The sequence below is a fragment of the Monodon monoceros genome, unplaced genomic scaffold (genome assembly GCF_005190385.1).
Source record: "Monodon monoceros isolate NGI ecotype Baffin Bay Population unplaced genomic scaffold, NGI_Narwhal_1 Super_Scaffold_20, whole genome shotgun sequence".
Lineage (NCBI taxonomy): Eukaryota > Metazoa > Chordata > Mammalia > Artiodactyla > Monodontidae > Monodon > Monodon monoceros.
The window spans coordinates 20,385,704-20,404,233 of record NW_021703777.1 but is presented as its reverse complement, the minus strand read 5'-3'; the positions used below and the strand labels follow the sequence as shown (position 1 = coordinate 20,404,233).

Genomic DNA, 18,530 nt, shown 5'->3' with positions numbered 1-18,530 from the left:
CTACAGTCTGGCGTCTTTATGGTCCTGGGTTTACCTATCTGCTCCTAGCGGATGTGGGGTGAGGTTTTGTGGATGAAGCAAACTCTGAATGGCTAAAACTCTGCTCTGTTTGGGCTATTTAAAATAACAGTGGGGTATGTAAAAATTTAAGGTTGGTGGTGATGGGCTTTTAAGGTAACAGGTCTCAGCCAGCAGTGAAGAAATAAACAACCTAGGGGCCCATACACAGACGCCATCTTTGACTCGTTGACATAACACTCACCTGCTTTTAATTCAAGACATCTGGTTATAAATGTAAGGCCCGACACTGTGAAACTCTTAGAGGAAAACATAGGCAGAACACCTTATGACATCAATCACAGCAAGATCCTTTTTGACCCACCTCCTAGAGAAATGGAAATAAAAACAAAAATAAACGAATGGGACCTAATGAAACTTAAAAGCTTTTGCACAGCAAAGGAAACCATAAACAAGATGAAAAGACAACCCTCAGAATGGGAGAAAATATTTGCAAATGAAGCAACTGACAAAGGATTAATCTCCAAAGTTTACAAGCAGCTCATGCAACTCAATATCAAAAAAAACAAACAACCCGGGACTTACCTGGTGGCAAAGTGGTTAAGAATCTGCCTGCCAATGCAGGGGACATGGATTTGAGTCCTGGTCCGGGAGGGTCCCACATGCCGCAGAGCAACTAAGCCCATGTGCCACAGCTACTGAAGCCTCCGGGCCTAGAGCCCGTGCTCTGCAACAAGAGAAGCCACTGCAATGAAAAGCCCGCCCATCGTAATGAGGAGTAGCCCCCACTCACGCCGCAACTAGAGAAAGCCCGTGCACAGCAACGAAGACCCAACACAGACAAAAATAAATAAATGAATAAATAAATAAATTTATTGAAAACAAAGCAAACAACCCAATCCAAAAATGGGCAGAAGACCTAAATAGACATTTCTCCAAAGAAGATATACAGACTGCCAACAAACACATGAAAGGATGCTCAACATCAGTAATCATTAGAGAAATGCAAATCAAAACTACAGTGAGGTATCACTTCACACCGGTCAGAATGGCCATCATCAAAAAATCTACAAACAGTAAATGCTGGAGAGGGTGTGGAGAAAAGGGAACCCTCTTGTACTCTTGGTGCGAATGTAAATTGATACAGCCACTATGGAGAACAGTATGGAGGTTCCTTAAAAAACTAAAAATAGAACTACCATATGACCCAGCAATCCCACTACTGGGCCACTATATACCACTGTATACCCTGAGAAAACCATAATTCAAAAAGAGTCATGTACCACAACATTCATTGCAGCTCTATTTACAATAGCCAGGACATGGAGGCAGCCTAAGTGTCCATCGACAGATGAATGGATAAAGAAGATGTGGCACATATATACAATGGGATATTACTCATCCATGAAAAGAAACGAAATTGAGTTATTTGTAGTAAGGTGGATGGACCTAGAGTCTGTCATACAGAGTGAAGTAAGTCAGAAAGAGAAAAACAAATACCATATGCTAACACATATATATGGAATCCAAAAAAAAAAAAAGTTCTGAACAACCTAGGGGCAGGACAGGAGTAAAGATGCAGATGTAGAGAATGGACTTGAGGACACGGGGAGGGGGAAGGGTAAGCTGGGACGAAGTGAGAGAGTGGCATGGACATATATACACTACCAAATGTAAAAAAGATAGCTTGTGGAAGCAGCCTCATAGCACAGGGAGATCAGCTCGGTGCTTTGTGACCACCTAGAGCGGTGGGATAGGGAGGGTGGGATAGGGAGGGTGGGAGGGAGATGCAAGAGGGAGGAGATATGGGGATATATGTATATGTATAGCTGATTCACTTTGTTATGAAGCAGAAACTAACACGCCATTGTAAAGCAATTATACTCCAATAAAGATGTTAAAAAAGAAGACATCTGGTTATTTTTTTGTGTCTTTGTAAAGGGACTTTAATTCCTTTTTTTCATATAAGATAAGGGAAAATCAATAAATGCTAAGCTGAGCTGCCCGGTGCTGCCCACATACGCCTTTTGCACCATCAGTGTGCAGGGTTTGCACCATCGAGGTGCAAGGGATGCCTTAGGCTCTTTCCATGTACATGGCACTCAAACCGTGAAGTTTAAGGATAAATGAGTTAATATCTCCGGTGTCCTTTGAGCTCCTGGGAGGAAGGGCCTTTCTAATGTTCGCTTTCGTGTTTTCTGCAGGTTGATAGCAGGGACTGGACTCTTAATGGGAACACCCTCTCCCTCGATGAAGAAACGGTCATTGATGTGCCTGAGCCCTACAACCGTGTATCCAAGTACTGTGCCTCCTTAGGACACAAGGCAAATCACTCCTTCACTCCGAACTGCATCTATGACATGTGAGTAGGATACCAAGCGGCCAGTGGCTGGGGCCCCGAGAATGAGGAGGGCACCTCAAAGGTGTCATCCTGCCTCGAGGAAAGTGGCTTCCTCAGACTATTCGAGGGTCCTCTGGCCAGGGGCCTCATGGTTATAACTTGAAACTCAGAAATGGAAAAGTGCTTCAAAGAGTAGAAATGCTGTGGAAATGCTGTACTTAGTGGTTACTGTTTTATTGTGGCTTTTTTGTCCTTTAGTTGTCTCATTCTGGAGAATTAAGGGTAGTGTCCTTTGAAGTAACAGTACAAATTGAAATGACTCTGCACAGTGGAGATTAGGGAATCCTTTTATTATGTGCAAGGAAGGAGAACCAAAAGATCCTAAGCCTAGGGCGTGAGCTCTCAGTAGTGGAAAAAAACGTGTAAAATCAGAGTCCCTATCATTTAACAATCAAGAGGAATGAAATACTGAACACATGCTACAACATGGATGAGCCTTGAAGACATGCTAAGTGCAAGAAGCCAGTCATGAGGACTTCCCTGGTGGTCCAGTGGTTAAGACTCCACGCTCCCAATGCAGGGGGCCTGGGTTCGATCCCTGGTGGGGGAACTGGATCCCGCATGCATGCCGCAACTAAGAGCCTGCATGCCACAACTAAAGATCCCGCATGCCGCAACTAAAGATCCCACGTGCCACAACTAAAGATCCCACATGCCGCCACGAAGATCCCACATGCCGCCACGAAGATCCCACATGCCGCCACGAAGATCCCACATGCTTGCAATGAAGACCCAGTGTAGCCAGAATAAATAAATAAATATTAAAAAAGGAGCCAGTCACAAGAGCATGTAGTGTATGATTTCCATGTATATGAACAGTCCACTATAGCCGCAGAGACAGAATGCAGATCAGTGGTTGCCTAGAGCTGGGGGCGGGGGTGGGCGGAGTAGAAGTTGATGGCTAATGAGCGTGGAGGTTCCTTTTGAGGCTGATGAAAGCTTCCAAAATTAGTGGCGATGGTTGCACAACTGAAAACCACTGAATTGTACACTTTAAATGGATGAATTTTATGAGACATGAATTACATCTCAACAAAATCATTATTTTAAAAAATCAAATAGTCCTACTTCCCCTTCCAACGGTGCATTGAACCTCTTGGAAACCTCCATTGATGAGAACCTTACCATTATCCACAAAGGCGGCTGTCTGGACAAACAAATACATATCATGGAATTAGCTGTTGGGCTCTGATGATTAGAAAGTTCCTTCTGTTGAGCCCTTATGGGTTTCCCTGTAATATCCAGCCCTTGGCCCTAATTACCTCCCTTTTTTTCTTGTGTACAGTGTCAGTCTCTCTTCCACACAGTAGTCCTACAAATATCTTAGTAGTTTTCATGTGCAAAGCATGAAAAGGCAAGCATCTCCGACTATGCCTTAAAGGATACAGCTGAGATTCCATGTTGTTGCTGTCCTTAACTCAGCCTGAGGACAGGCTAGGAGTCTAGGAGTTACGCAGCTGTGTGCAACCTTTTCTGCTCAGCTGTAGTTTGCTGTCACTTAGTCCTCTAGCTTGTTAACATAAGCAGGATCTGATCATGTGCATTTAATCTGTAGGAAAATTGCCAGGATTTGAATGTCCCTTCTTGCATCCCTGAGATGGCTTTAAAATTGTTCTGGCACTGACTTGCTCTCCTTGGCAGCCAGTACCAAGTACTGAAGCTACAACTTCTGTTTAAAGGGCGGGTAGAAATGGCAAAGGACATGTGTCATGTGGAATGAAACTGACACTGTTATTAACTCCAAGGCTTTCACGGCCAGTGTGAATTAGGCCAAAGCATCGTTGCAGGCTGCACACAGCTGAACAACAACCCTTTAAAGCAGTGGTAAGTAAGGATAACAAATGCTACTTAGGCTGCCCCTTAAAGCAAATGAGTCCTGTGATTTCATGGCAAGAACATGATTTTTCTCATCAAAAAGAAGAGAGCACAGGAGACAAGAGAAGGAACCATTTGTGCAAAATCAAGTCCCTCCTCAGAGGTTTTTTTTTTCTAAGCCCAGTGTGAACGATTAGTTATTTGGGGTCATGGGGAGACTAGCTGAATAATAATCAAATATAACATTCAGATGCCAATCCATGGCATTCATTTGTTTCTAAAATCATTGGTACTGTTATGCACACTGTAACTTAAACAGAACAGCACTTCTATAAGCTGTTTTAACTGTAGTCTGGTACAGCGTGCCAAATGGACAGATAGGCAGGAACTACTTTTCTCGCTGTAAATATAGGTTACTTGTCGACAAGGGACCGAAGAGTGTGGCCCAGAGGTTTGGTCTGAGTGCTAATCGTGCAGCCAGTGTTTCCTGAGCACTTCCTCTAGGTCGGTGCTGTGCTAAAGCCTTCTGTGCACATTGTCATTCAGTCCTCCTCCCAGTAACTTCATGGGGCTTCTGGTATTACCGCTGGTCCCAGATCAGCGACAAGAAACGCAGAGCTCGGGCTTCCCTGGTGGCGCAGTGGTTGAGAGTCCGCCTGCCGATGCAGGGGACGCGGGTCCGTGCCCCGCTCCGGGAAGATTCCACGTGCGGCGGAGCGGCTGGGGCCGTGAGCCATGGCCGCTGAGCCTGCGCGTCCGGAGCCTGTCCTCCGCAACGGAAGAGGCCACAACAGTGAGAGGCCCGCGTACCGCAAAAAAAAAAAAAGAAAAGAAGCACAGGGCTCTTGTCAAAGTGAAGAAGTGCTCTTAACCATTGTGCCTTAGGGCTGCTTTGAAGAATCAGCGCCTGAGATTGAGTTCTGTCTTTTCAGTCTGTCCATTTTCTACTCCCTGAGGATAACGATAATGAGCAAGAAAATTAAAGTACAAGAGGATGCTAAGAGAAATCTTAGGCTTCTTATGTGATTTTTTTCCAGTGAACCAGAAGGTTACCTAGAGCTCCATTTCAGGAGTATTTTTTTAATTGAAGTATCACTGATTTACAATACTGTGTTAGTTTTAGGTATACAGCAAAGTGATTTGGATATACATATATTCATTTTCAGATGCTTTTCCATTATAGGTTATTACAAGATATTGAATATAGTTCCCTGTGCTATACAGTAGGTCCTTGTTGTTTATCTATTTTATATATAGTAGTGTGTATCTGTTAATCCCATACTCCTACTTTATCCCTCCCCCTCTCCCCGCCTTTCCCCTTTGGTAACCATAAGTTTGTTTTCTATGTCTGCGAGTCTGTTTCTGTTTTGTAAATAAATTCATTTGTATCATTTTTTTTAAGATTCCACATATAAGTGATATCATAAAATATTTGTCTTCTTCTGTGTGACTTACTTCACTGAGTATGATCATCTCTAGGTCCATCCATGTTGCTGCAAATGGCATTATTTCATTCTTTTTTATGGCCGAGTAATATTCCATTGTAAGGAGTATTATTTTTTAATGAAGTATTTTAATTTAGAGACTAAGAGTTGTGATTTTAATAAGGAATTCCCAAATCCCTGATCCAGGGATGTCCTATGCGCTGGAGCACGGTCTGAGACTTCTGTGCACGTGCGTGCTCTCATATGCCCACGTGCTTGCTTACACATGTCACAACTGATACGAGTCTTCAGTTGTGCCAGGCACTGCGTGTGGTGCTTTATTTATGTGACCCTATCTTGTCACCACAATGACTCCTGGAGGATAAGGATTACTGGTGTTATCATGATTTGGCAGGTGAGGAAAGTGAGATTCAGAGGCACAGAGGTGAGCTTTCCAGAAGGAGGCAGTAATAATGTGTGGCACCAGGACTCACACCAAAGTCTTCGGGCCCAAATCAAGTGTGCTTTCCAAGAAACAGGACAGCCAAAGGGGGTGGACATAGAGGCCCCCTTGGAGTGAGGGTGTGGTTGTTCCTTTTTATTCCCCATAAAATATGTCCATACACTGCAGACACACTCCTCTCCCACCAAGCGCTTGCCATCAAGCCCCATGTACCTCTGACTTCCGGGCCTGGAACCTCCTCCTTTGGTGTTTCAATGCCCTTTGTTCAAAATGTAACTATAAATGAATGGATTTGACCAGATGCATAGGAAAACAAAGCTAATTTCTTTCTGGCCTGCCTTCCAGGTATCCGTGTTGGGTTTCAGCAGCTGTTAGAGGAGATGAGTCTCTTAATACTTATTTAGCTCCCGTTCCCCTGCAGGGAGCTGTGCAGGTGAGCCAGGCTGGGAGCCTCTGGCAGAGGAGCATAATCCTAGCTTTAGCCTGGCCTCTCCCATCACAGGGTGCATCGGAGGGAAATCTGAAAGAAGCAGGATGGCAGAGCGGTCTGGGCTTCCCTCTTGGGAAAAAAAAAAATCTTCATTTACTTTTTTTTTTTTTTTTTTTTTTTGGGGCGTGGGGGCCTCTCACTGTTGTGGCCTCTCCCGCTGCGGAGCACAGGCTCCGGACGCGCAGGCTCAGTGGCCATGGCTCACGGGCCTAACCGCTCCGCGGCATGTGGGATCTTCCCGGACCGGGGCACGAACCCGTGTCCCCTGCATCGGCAAGCGGACTCTCAACCACTGCGCCACCAGGGAAGCCCTTCATTTACTTTTACGCTAGAAAATAACTCTTCCTCTATAGGTACAGGATGGAAAACAGGTTTTTGCTTTTGAAAATCCACAGGGCTCTTTCTTACAACTCCAGAAGTGCCCTGGCAAAGCCTTTCCCCGAGGTACAGCTGAAATGCTGACAGGCCGCACTGGATCTGATTTCTCATTAAAGACAGATTTTTGTTGAAGATCCTGATTGTTGATTTACAAATACAGAGTGGCAAATAGGCTCAGAAAGGAAGATAGGGCCGTGCTTTTTAAACCTTAATGTACATAGGAATCACGGGGGAGAGGGAGGGGGGAGGGGTGTTAGAATGCGGATTCCACTACCAGGTCTGGGTGGGGAAGCCCGGAGTATCCCCGTGAGCACCAGGCTCCCAGGGGAAGCTGATGCCGGCTCCTCTGTGGCCCGCACACTGAGGACCTGCCGGTGGTGTCCAGGGCGCAGCAAGCACACGGGTGATTCCTGCCTCAGCCCTTCTAGCCTTTGCATCTGACCTCCCGGTCCGGCCCAGGAATGACCATGTGCATCTTGATGTCTAGGTTTGTCCACCCCCGTTTTGGACCCATCAAATGCATTCGCACGCTCCGAGCCGTGGAGGCCGACGAGGAACTCACTGTTGCCTATGGCTACGACCACAGCCCCCCGGGAAAGAGTGGGCCTGAAGCCCCCGAGTGGTACCAGGTGGAGCTGAAGGCCTTCCAGGCCACCCAGCAGAAGTGAAAGGCCTGGCTCTGGGCTTCAGAGACCTGGAATAGAAACTTGGATCTATGCACTACGTTTATCCGACAACGGGACAACCAGGGACTGCTCATGCTGTGACATCACATCCTCTCACTCTGCGTTCGCTACAACTTTCTCGAATACTAACTAGGTCTGACTGTATTACTCATACCAGATTTAAAATTAGCTAGCAACAACGCCCTCCTGAGAGGTACTGTTGAGCACTTGACAGAAGACAGCGTGATGTTCTTGGGTGGTTCAAGACTAAATCTGTACCACATTCAGAGATGCCAAACGATTAGACTGAAAAAAGGGAAAAAGGGGGTTTTTCAGTCATTTTTAGTCAGTGGCTTTTCCATGAGGTTTATTTCTGTGGCCAGTGCAAATTGCGTTATCACACTTGCATATGCGCCATATGGAAGACAGAGAATTACTACATTTTTATTCTCTAAATGTAGTATCATTTGCCTTTTAACCTTTGATCTGTTCTTGCAATAGAATGGCTTTGTTTTTTCCCTAGCGAACAGAACCCCACTTTTTGAGTCACTTCACCCCTTAGTCCTCTTCTCTATCTTAGGTATCTTTCACAAGAGAAAACTTCCAAATGGATTTCGTTTCAGTGCCAGTGTGTAGGTCTCTCTGGCTCTCTCTATATCACTGTTTCATTATTATGTCCTAATATAAAGACCTGGCTCCTAGGGCCGGGCTACTATTATAGAATTATTATTCTCGCATGGAAACAAAGGTATCTTTGCTTTAAGATGTGAGAGGAAATGAATTTACTTTGTTTGCATTAAGTTATGGAAGAGTTGTAACATATACTTAAGAAAGAAGAGAGGGAAATTAGTATTTCTAAGCAGTAGACGTGGCAATTTTGCAATATCTTCAATAGTGCTAGTAATTTTTTTTCTCCTTGGGTACACATTAAATGTACATAACAGAGCAGTCTGGCTTGTGGCAACAGTGCATTGAATTCAAAAGTCAAATAGCAAACTTGAATTATAACACAGAATTCAAAAGGTTTTTTTCGTTTTTCGTTTTTGTTTTTTTTTTTTAAATCGCTACTGTTAAGAGAGACGTACTGATCACTAGGTACAAATCAAACCTTAATGGTAAAACTCTTCATCATTATAATTTCAAAGCACTTATCTGCTTCACAGCCTTGTGAATTAAGACTAACACCTGTATAGTTTAGAAGCAACGGTATCAATAGCATTTCAGCCATTTTTGCTAGCCGTGTGTAATCACAACTGCAGAAATAAGGAGAAAAGCCCCTGTTTTTTAGTTTAGCTAATTAGGTATGTAACCCGACTGGGATTACTCTGGGGGAATTCTGGGAGTTTGGGGTTTTTGTAAGTGCCCTCACCACACGCCATAGCTGTGTCCTCTTCAGATGCCCAGCTGAGGAGCTGGGAGGTCTGGAAAGCAGCAGTTGCTACGAGTTGCAACTGTCAGCTGGGGCACCTGTCACCGAGTCAGTTTGGTCTTGAAAGCTGAAGCCTTCCACACTGTAGCTCTGGCTAGTAGGGAAGGCTTGCTGGGAGCAGGAAAAGAGAAAAACAGGCAGGAGGAAGTTTGCTATTTCACGTCAGTTACACATTGCTCTTGGGAAGAATTTAACAAAAGTGCTTCATTCCAGGGCTGCTCACAACTTTCAGTTCTGGCAGCTCCTGGGCACAGGATGCAGCCTTCAAGACAGTGACAGAAGTGGCTCTTTCCCTTGGTAAATCCAGGCTTCCCAGAGCTCCCCTGTCCCCAGCATTGCAGCTGGGTGGCCATGGTTTCAGGGAGCTAAGCTGCTGGTTCACTCGTGAGAAATTCTGAGGCTGCCAGGAAGATCTTCCACGAAGTGAACTGAATAGAGTTTTTAGATTAAAAGGCACCAGGATAGGATCGCTTCTATTCTGTAGAAAGAGACCGTTCCATAAACTGGCAGATGGGCAGAGTCTTGGGACTTGTATTCTGATAGGTGCTTTCATTCAAACGCGTCCCAAAGTAAGTGACTGTCTTCAGGAGAAAGATGGCTTTAATCAGCCCCAGTGAGTTGGGTTGTGGAGCCAGATCAGGGAGTGCGGTCGGTCGGGGGAGGATGGCACAGGACTCCAAAGCAAGGACTTCAGGCTGCCGGCTGCCATGGGGTGTAATTTCTGTCCCACTGGGCTTCCCCATTCAAGTGGAATTTTTCTTTTCTTTTGACAAAAGTGGCTGAAGAGTTGGAAATAGTGATTAACCAGCGAATCCATTTTTCAAATAAGATAGTGAATAACTCTCTGAGTTTAAAGCCCGGCAGTGTGTCTGTCTGTGACGTTCAGACAAATCAGAGGAAGCAGTACATCCAAGCTGAGCCTCTCCACGTCCTCTCTCCTGTCTCGTTCTCTGGCTCTTCTTTCTCCTGCCCTACCCTCTCCTCTCTCTCTCTCTGTTGTCTGTGAGAATGGCTGGTGTTTGTACATAACAGCGTGCCAGCTGATCCCTCCGGACCGCTCCCTCTCTCCCTCCTCTCCTCCCAGTCTCTCTGGCCCATTGGACCCTCTCTGTCTGTCTGTCCCTCTGCGAGTACCTCTCTCCATCACTCTGTGTCCACGTCTGGTTCTGCTGCTTCTGTTGTCCCCCTGACACCCCCCCCCCCACACCAAATGTAAGGCTTTGTCACAGGGTGGGGTCGTAGGGGGCCTTGAGATTCACTGTAGGTAGATAAAACAGTCAAGGGGGTTGGGGTCCCATGAGGAATTAACTGGTGAGGGAATAGGGTTTGTTCCCTGTTTGAGCCAAAGCTGAGGGGGAAGCCTTGGGATGTATTTTTCTGCTGAATCTTGATGTCCGCTGTGGAAGGAAATATGTCAGGAAGCAGGTAGTTTCATCAGCCTTGTAAGAGAAATGTGGAAGAGTCCAGGTGGTGGGGATAAAGGCGTGACTTTCTGCTCTCCTGCAAAAGGGCCGGTGCCGAGGAGGGTGCCTGATGCCATGGTCCCCAGCAGATTCACTCAGAGCCGTCTCAGTCCAACTCCTGCATGACTAGATCTTTCCTTAGCAGCTTTTCTATGACAAAATATTATCTTGTGTTAGAGTTAGGAATAGGAACCAATCTGTAGGAGTATGTCCCCAAATGGGCATTTGAAAGGACTCACAAAAAACAACCGTAAGGACTGAATTTCTGACACAGAGGAATGATGAGATTTAAAAGCTACAGGCAAGGAAGACTTGAGTTTTGCATTACCTATTCTTATTTTAACCTGCTTCATCCCTGGTCTGCCTGAGAAACTGAGAAGGAAATTCGTTGTTCAAGACCCCTTAGAACCTGTCTGGGGCTGTCATTAAACTTATTTGCCTTCTGGGGGTTCTTCACATTGAAAAACAATTTCCTTATCACCAACAACCTGAAAAGGCCCAAGTGAAGGCCAGGTGTAACCATTGACAACATTTAATTGTAAGGGTAAAATTGCAGTAACTGTGAACAGTGAGTTCGAGGGTTGTCTTCTCAGTGAGTGGTATGTGGCACTTTAGTAAATTTCCTTTACTATATGAAATTTTAAATCACTCACTGCAAAATGCATTTAAGATCTTCCAGGAAGGTTATTGTTTTCTGTTGTGCTTTGTTTTAAAACAGTTGCCTCAAGTTTCTGTCTTAAGAGTAGTGATTTAGAATCCAGACTTCTTTCATTTTAGAAAAACAAGCAAAACCATGTTGCAAGACTGATAGTCGTAATGTTTATTTGCCGCAGATCAAAGGTTCACAAAATATATTGAATTTACATCTACTTGAGGTACCTTGATAGACTGTTGTTTTTTTTTTTTTGTCTTTGATCTTTCCCTTCAGGAATGTGGAGCCTCAGTATCCATTTTGATTTTTAAAATACTAAATTGTAATCGTTTTATTTTGCCAAATGGGTGCAGACATACTCAAAGCAATGAAAACTATTTCAAGCCATACAACCACAGGGATGGAAACCCTTTTCACAAATTTTAACGTGTTTGTATGTAAATAGATGTTTGTATGAACTATTTTCATGGTAGAATGAATATATTTAAGTGAAGTTGAATTATTCCAGTGCTATTTAAACAAATTGCAAACATTTTTGGTGAGAATTCTCTGAGTCTATTGAGATATAATGCAGATCAGTTTTGATTTTTACAAAATCAAAAAGCCTACAGAAAACTCTGACTCATGGCAACTTCCCCGCGTTGTTGCACCTGATGTGGAGAGAGCTCGTAGGCTTCCCCAGTGCCTCAGCCGCTTCCTGGTGGAAGTTAGGTGCTCGTGGAGGTATGTCCACCCTTAGTGACATCACTCCGGGCCTTTGGGGGCCCGTGAGTGACTCAGAGGCATTAGAGACACCGGTGCAGTTATCCGGAGCACAATTTCTTTGCAGGGCAGCAGAATCAGAAGCCAGACGTGGCCACGGGAACCTCGGAACCGGGTTTTCTGGCCGCCATCCACCGCTTTCCTTACTGCCTAGTCACAAACGTCAGGGAGGCTGCCCTCAGTGGAGCTGGGGTTCAGACCCCCGGGTGGGACCTCACGGTTTTGCCAGCAGTCCCTGCCTCTGGGCCTCCACCTCGAGAGAGGACGGAGGAGGGTCCTGCTGGCAAGGGGCCCATTTCTCAGCACAGCACACTTCCGGTCTCAGCTCTGGGAAACGATGCACCCAAGCACCAAACTTCCAACCAGAGAGAGACATCCTCGGATAACGCAGATCCTTGCTTCCTCTGTCTGTGACTTTACACACCGTTGTTAGAAGTCGTTTTAACATCAAGACCAATCACCTCCCTATAGGACATACCTCCCAACTCCCCTGACTCTTACTAGAACACTCCTTTATAATGATATTCAACTTGAGTGGTTTGTTTTTATTTTTTCCTCTTTAGTCCTGGATATAACGAAATGATAAATAGGATGACAAATTTTCACTGTGTATACTAGCAATATGTACACACATACCAATGTATCTTAACATACAACTTGGTTACATTTTGGGTGACTGTCATTCATCTCAAGTCATGTACTGGGAAACTACAGGGACTACATGATGTCTGCTTATCATAGAGGAAAGTTGGGTTCATGGTTCTGAGCTCCCTACTTCAAAAGTTTTTCCTCCTGGGTTTTCTGTGTTCTCTTTTTATCCTGAAATGCATTGATTAGGTTGTGAGGTATGTTTAAGGATTGGAAGCCAGGGGAATGCTTTCGGCATTTATTGCAACCAAAAGTTAACCTCATCACAGTTAACGAGCATCTTTGATTGGTCTTTTGTGGAATTTGAACTAAATCTATGAGCCTTATTCAATATCTATAATTCTATGATTTTTTTAAATTATGGGAAATTAATGAAAGATGTTTACATGAATAATGTTTGCCCTTACTGTGTTACGAATGAGTTTTTTGTAGTGTGTCTGGGTGCATGTGCAAGAGTAGGAAAAATGTTTCTGAAACAAAACTTGACAAATATTTGTAATGAAAAGTAAATTTAAAGATTGCTATAATTGCGCTATAGAAACAATGCAAGTATTAAAATATACAATCACCTGTCGTTGTCTTCCTTTGGTTGCCTGGGGCAGGAAGGCAGTAACCTATTTCTCTGCCATGTCTTCCTGTATATTTAAATTACTAAGCAAACTTTACATTTGAAGTTGTTTAAAAATGTTACAGTAAGTCCCCTACATACGAACCAGTTCCATTCTGAGTGTGCGTTCGTAAGTCCGCTTTGTTTGTACGTCCAACAAAGTTAGCCTAGGTACCCAGCTAACACAATCGGCTACATAGTACTGTACTGTAATAGGTTTATAATACTTTCACACAAATAATACATAAAAAACAAACGCAAACAACAAAGAAAACATTTTTACTCTTACAGTACCTTGAAAAGTACAGCAGTACAGTACCACAGCTGGCATCCAGGGGCTGGCATCACGTGAACAGGCAACAAGAGTTAGGGACTGGAGAAGGGAGGGGAGGTGGGAGATGGTAGAGCTGAAGGATCGTCAGCAACAGGAGATGCAAGGCAAGCTGCAGTTTCACTCATGCCTGACTGATGAAACGCACGTTCGCATCTTTGAAAGTTCACAACTTGAAGGTTCGTATCTGGGGGACTTAACTGTATTAACCTTTTACCTTTTTCAAAGCATCATAGTAAGACCTGAGGGAGGGGTATGAAAGGTGAGGAGCCTGCTGTGTATTTGGCATGGCACCCCATACACCCATGAATCTAGAAAAATTAGCCACATCAGCCAGACGTATCTGATGGGCTCCATAAATGTTAAGGATATTGAACGTAAATCAGAAGATCAGCGAAGATATCTGAAGAATGGGAAACTTCCACTTGTGATTGAAGATACAGGAACGTTGTTAGATGTTGTGGTAGATCTTGGTGATCTTAGGACAGCTTTGAGCCAAGGAAGCCAGAAACCCCTTATTTCTGCTCAATCACTGTCAACGTTCCCAAACTCTCCCCTACAACATTCCCAAAGCAGAAAGGCCAGTGACAAAGGAGGTAAAAATAGTACTTTGCTATCAGCTGGGCCATCTACCCATGGTCCCAAAGAAGTGAATTCCAGTAAGCTGGGTGGCAAACTGAAGCAGCCCATGAGCCCGCCTGCTTTATCTTACCTCCCCCGGTTGCCCATTCTTTGATCTTATCACACTTCCTTCCATTGAAGCAAGTGAGATGACTCAGTCCAAACCGGGCTAGATCAGTTTCCCCACTTGGATGAAGACACGTCCATACACTGGAACTTTAAGGCAGAGTTTCACCCACTAACACACAATATTAATATTCTTCCTCCTTTTGTGGGAGAGGGGTATGAGATTAAAAGCTGAATAAAACTGGGGCAAGTCTAAGAAGCTCAACTCTCAAAAGTGAACGATCAGGCAACATTTTTGGTTTGTTTTTACTGGAGTACAGTTGCTTTACAATGTTGTGTTAGTTTCTGCTGTACAGAGAAGTGAATCAGCTGTATGTATACATATATCCCCTCTTTTTTGGGTTTCCTTCCCATTTAGGTCACCACAGAGCATTAAGTAGAGTTCCGTGTGCCATACAGCAGGTTCTCATTAGTTGTCGATTTTATACGTATTAGCGTATATATGTCAATCCCAGTCTCCCAGTTCATCCTACCCCGCCTTCCCCCTCTTGGTGTCCATACGTTTGTTCTCGAACAGGCAACTTTTTGTGGATTAAGATGGATGTAGGCTCAAGTGTTGTAGCATAAGGGATTGTGAGGAAGATTGAAACCAAATTGTTTTAGTCTCAATAGTCGTCCCACATCTACTTCTTACTAAATACCTGCTTTTGGGTTTTAACGTTCCAGACCATTTAGCCTGCTAATTCACACTAGACTTAAAATTATTTCAGAAATTATTCATTTCTAGAATTAGAATTAGATAACAATCATTCAGAAGGATTTTATGCATCTGACTGGTTTGGGGTTGTTCAACTAGAAAGTTTTGCCCCAAAAGTATTTTAGAAAACAGCTGTTGCCTTTTATATAAAAAGATGATGCAAACTCCCCTGCAACACACTGGTATGTGTTTCTCTTAAAGTTTTGTTTCTTTGTGAAAACCAAAAGCCATGGTTTTGAATTTAGAGCTTCACTTCTTATAATGTGCATAGAAAAAGATGAATGGCTCCATCTCGATTGCTACCAAATTTTTATTGGCAAGTATCAGATTTTGCAGGTATCAGTATCATTCTGATATTGCAAGTATCAGAATGCTTCCAGCTTCAGGAAGCCTAAAAACCTGCCTCAATATAGCTGAAGCAATAAAGATTTACTGTCTCACATAACAAGAAGTGTTGAGTGACCCTGGAGTTGGTTAATTCTAACCAACTTTCTGTCTTTCTGCTTTGCAATTCTTAGCAGGTCCGGTTTGCCCTGAGGGCCCAGTTCACCCTGCAGTCACAGCATGGGTGTCACAGTTGCAGACATCACAGCCAGATTTGGCAACATCTAGTGGGTGAAAAGGAAAATCTCTTGTATGGTCCCTACCATGGAGGAAACCTAGACCAATCCCTTGCAGGGCCATGGGGGCACCATGATTACCTGAGGGAAGCTTACTGCTGTGTGGAGAAGGGCGGAGGGCCTGAACGAAGCTGGGATTCTCCCAGCAAGGAAGAAAGGAGAAAAGACAGTTGGGTTGACCGCTCACAGTGTCTGCCTCTTCTTCGTCACAGGTTTTGTCTTATTTTCTTCAGAGAAGAAAGGAAATAGTTTCTTCAGATACATAAATGGATTTTCTAATTAATCAAATCAACTCCGAGAATTCTCCAGTGGCTGGTGTGGGAGAGAGTTCTACAAAGATACATTTAGGTCAAGTTTAAAGGCAGTTTTAAATGTTTAGTTTATTCATTTATCTCACAAACAGTCATGTGATACAGGTACTGCTATCACCCCATTTTAGAGAGGGAAGAACTGAGGCATACCGATGTTAAGTAACTTGACTTGCAGTTAGGTAACCCGGTCGCAGAACTCACAAGGAAGTGGCAGAGGCAAAGCGTGAAGCCGGGCAGCTGGGCTCCAGGCTGCTCTCCTAACCACACTTATGGGAGCTCCTCTCTCCTCCTGCCCTTCACTTCTTCATGCTCTCCACAGGGTAAAACCAACTATTAGTATCCTTAGTCTAAGTCTTCTTTCCCTTGATCATTTGCTTAGCCAGCTAATCGACTGATCTCCCAGGCCCCATCCCTCCTCGGTCCAATCCATGCGATACTGAAACCGAGCGGGGCCCTGTGGGGCTCCCGGGCCTGGAGGCCTTTTTGTCCCCCGTTTCTTGTAGGCAAGACTCCAGCCTCCGTGACCTTCCCTGAGTTCCAAAGGGCAGATTCGAACAGTTGCTAATCAAGGGAGGAGCAGCCAAGAAACCACCTGAGGCCAGATTACAGGGACCAGAGAAGCCCATCAAGATTAGGAGACGGACCACCTGAGACCCTGCACACACCCTCATCTTGTCAGCAACCCCGCCCCTGAACTACCACCATAAAACTCATCACATCCTCCCAGGTTGGGACATACGGTTTTCTGAGGCAGTAGCCTGCTGTGTCCCCCTTTGCCTGGCAAAGCAATAAAGCTATCCTTTTCTGCTTCACCCCAAACTCTGTTTCTGAGGTTTGATTCAGCACCGGTATACAGAGAAGCTGAGCTTTCGGCGTATCCAGACCACCTTCCTACAGTTTTGCTCTCATCACCTTCTGCCCTGATCCGGAACTTTCACCCCCTCTGTCTTGATTCCAGTTGTAGCTTCTCCATCCCATCTTATTTCTCATTCCTCACCCCCACCACGTGCAGCTCCCTCAGTGATGAGGTTTCACTGCCTCTCTGTGGTGGCACCGGCGAGGGTCATGTGATGGACGGGACCTGGGCTCTGCCACTGTCCAAAGGACAGCGGGCTTTAGACTGCTCTCTAGCAAACGTGGATAACACCTGCTGCACAGGGTTGCTTGGGGATTGTAAAGATTGAGCTTTTGCAACCCCTCCTCCCTCCCTGAGCTTCTTCCTTCCCCTCCAGTCACTCTCACTGCCTTCTTGTCTTTAGAAATGCCAGGCTTGCTCCAGCTCCCCTCTCACCTGTGCGTGTCTTTCTCCCAGATCCACGTGGCTCCCCCCCCCTCGCCTCCTACAAGTCTTTGCTGAAATGCCTTCCTTGACCATCCACTTAAATTACAGCACCCTCCTCTCCGCAGCATCTCCGAACCCCTTTACCCTCCTTTCTTTTTCTCCAGACCACTTTCACCTTCTAACTTACTATATAATTTCATTATCCATTATGTTTGTTCACTGTCTTTCTCCTCTCTCTAGACTATCAGCTCCAGGTGGGCATGGATTTAGTCTGTTTCATTCACTGATGGATCCTTAACATGAGGCACATAGTAAGCACTCAATAAACTGAACGGGAGTCCACAGATTGTAATGTTTAAGAGAGCTTTCGTAATCATCTTAGATTGAAATCCCAGCGCTGCCATTTCCCAACTGTATGATAAAACTTCTTTATGTTTCAGTTTCCTTACTTGTAAATTTACATTAATAATGATACCTAAAAAAAAAAAAGATTGAGTGCTTGACCCATGGAGCAGACTCACTAACTGTGTCCTTTCTGCCTTGGAATGCCACCTTTGGGGGGTGGGGTGTGGAGGGGGCAGGGGAAGCTGACCTCACTCTTCATGACCTGCCCTCACTGCCCCCCGCCCTTTTCTGCACCCATGGACATCACGGGCCACACTGTATTCTCGATTGTTTAATGAGTGAAACATCTTGCTGGCCTCCCCCTTAGATGACAGGCTTCAGGGCCAGCAAGTGTGTCTTTCTGGATGCATACAAAGCATTCTCCAAATACTTGATGTAAGAATGACTGAGCTGGAGTGTCGTTTTAAAAAAAATCATTTTCTTGGCTTGCTCATTCAATCAACACATATTTCTTACCATGTAGCAGTCACTATTCTAAGCCATTAACAAATTGGCAGTGAACAAAAACAAAGTCCCTGCCTCGTGGAGCTTACGTTTTCATGGCGGCCCTGATCATGAGCCAGCAATGGCTGTAAGTGCTATGGAACAAGGCAAGGGGTGTGGCGGTTAGATGGGGGACCGCACTGAGGGAGGGAGTGCAAATCGGGGGGTCTGGTAGGGTGGAGGCCAGGGCTGTAAGGAGAAAGGGCCGGCCAGGTGCTGTGCTCAGAGGGCAAGCAGGAACCCAATTCTATAGGGGCCCCCAAAGCCATTTTAAGGACTGGGTTTTTAACTCAGAGTGGATGGAAAGTCAACCGATGACATGAACCACTTTTGTGTGTTTTTAAAAACAAACCAGCTTTATCCAACTTAGTTTCCTGAAGGTTCCAAAAACGCTGTTGAAACCGTAATTGCTGTTAGGGCTTCAATTGGAGGGCTCTGA

The 18,530-nt window shown here is 44.9% G+C and overlaps 1 protein-coding gene across 2 annotated transcripts in view; it reads left to right on the top strand.

The window, feature by feature from the left end:
* Positions 1-13,176, top strand: part of SETD7 (SET domain containing 7, histone lysine methyltransferase) — a 49,558-nt gene extending 36,382 nt beyond the window's left edge. For both annotated transcript variants that reach the window (XM_029235319.1, XM_029235320.1), the window contains exons 8-9: positions 2,223-2,380; positions 7,477-13,176. In XM_029235319.1, the coding sequence (XP_029091152.1) occupies positions 2,223-2,380; positions 7,477-7,657 (339 nt within the window). In that variant the 3' untranslated portion in view covers positions 7,658-13,176. The remainder of the gene's footprint in view (positions 1-2,222; positions 2,381-7,476) is intronic.
* The last annotated feature ends 5,354 nt before the right edge of the window (positions 13,177-18,530 follow it).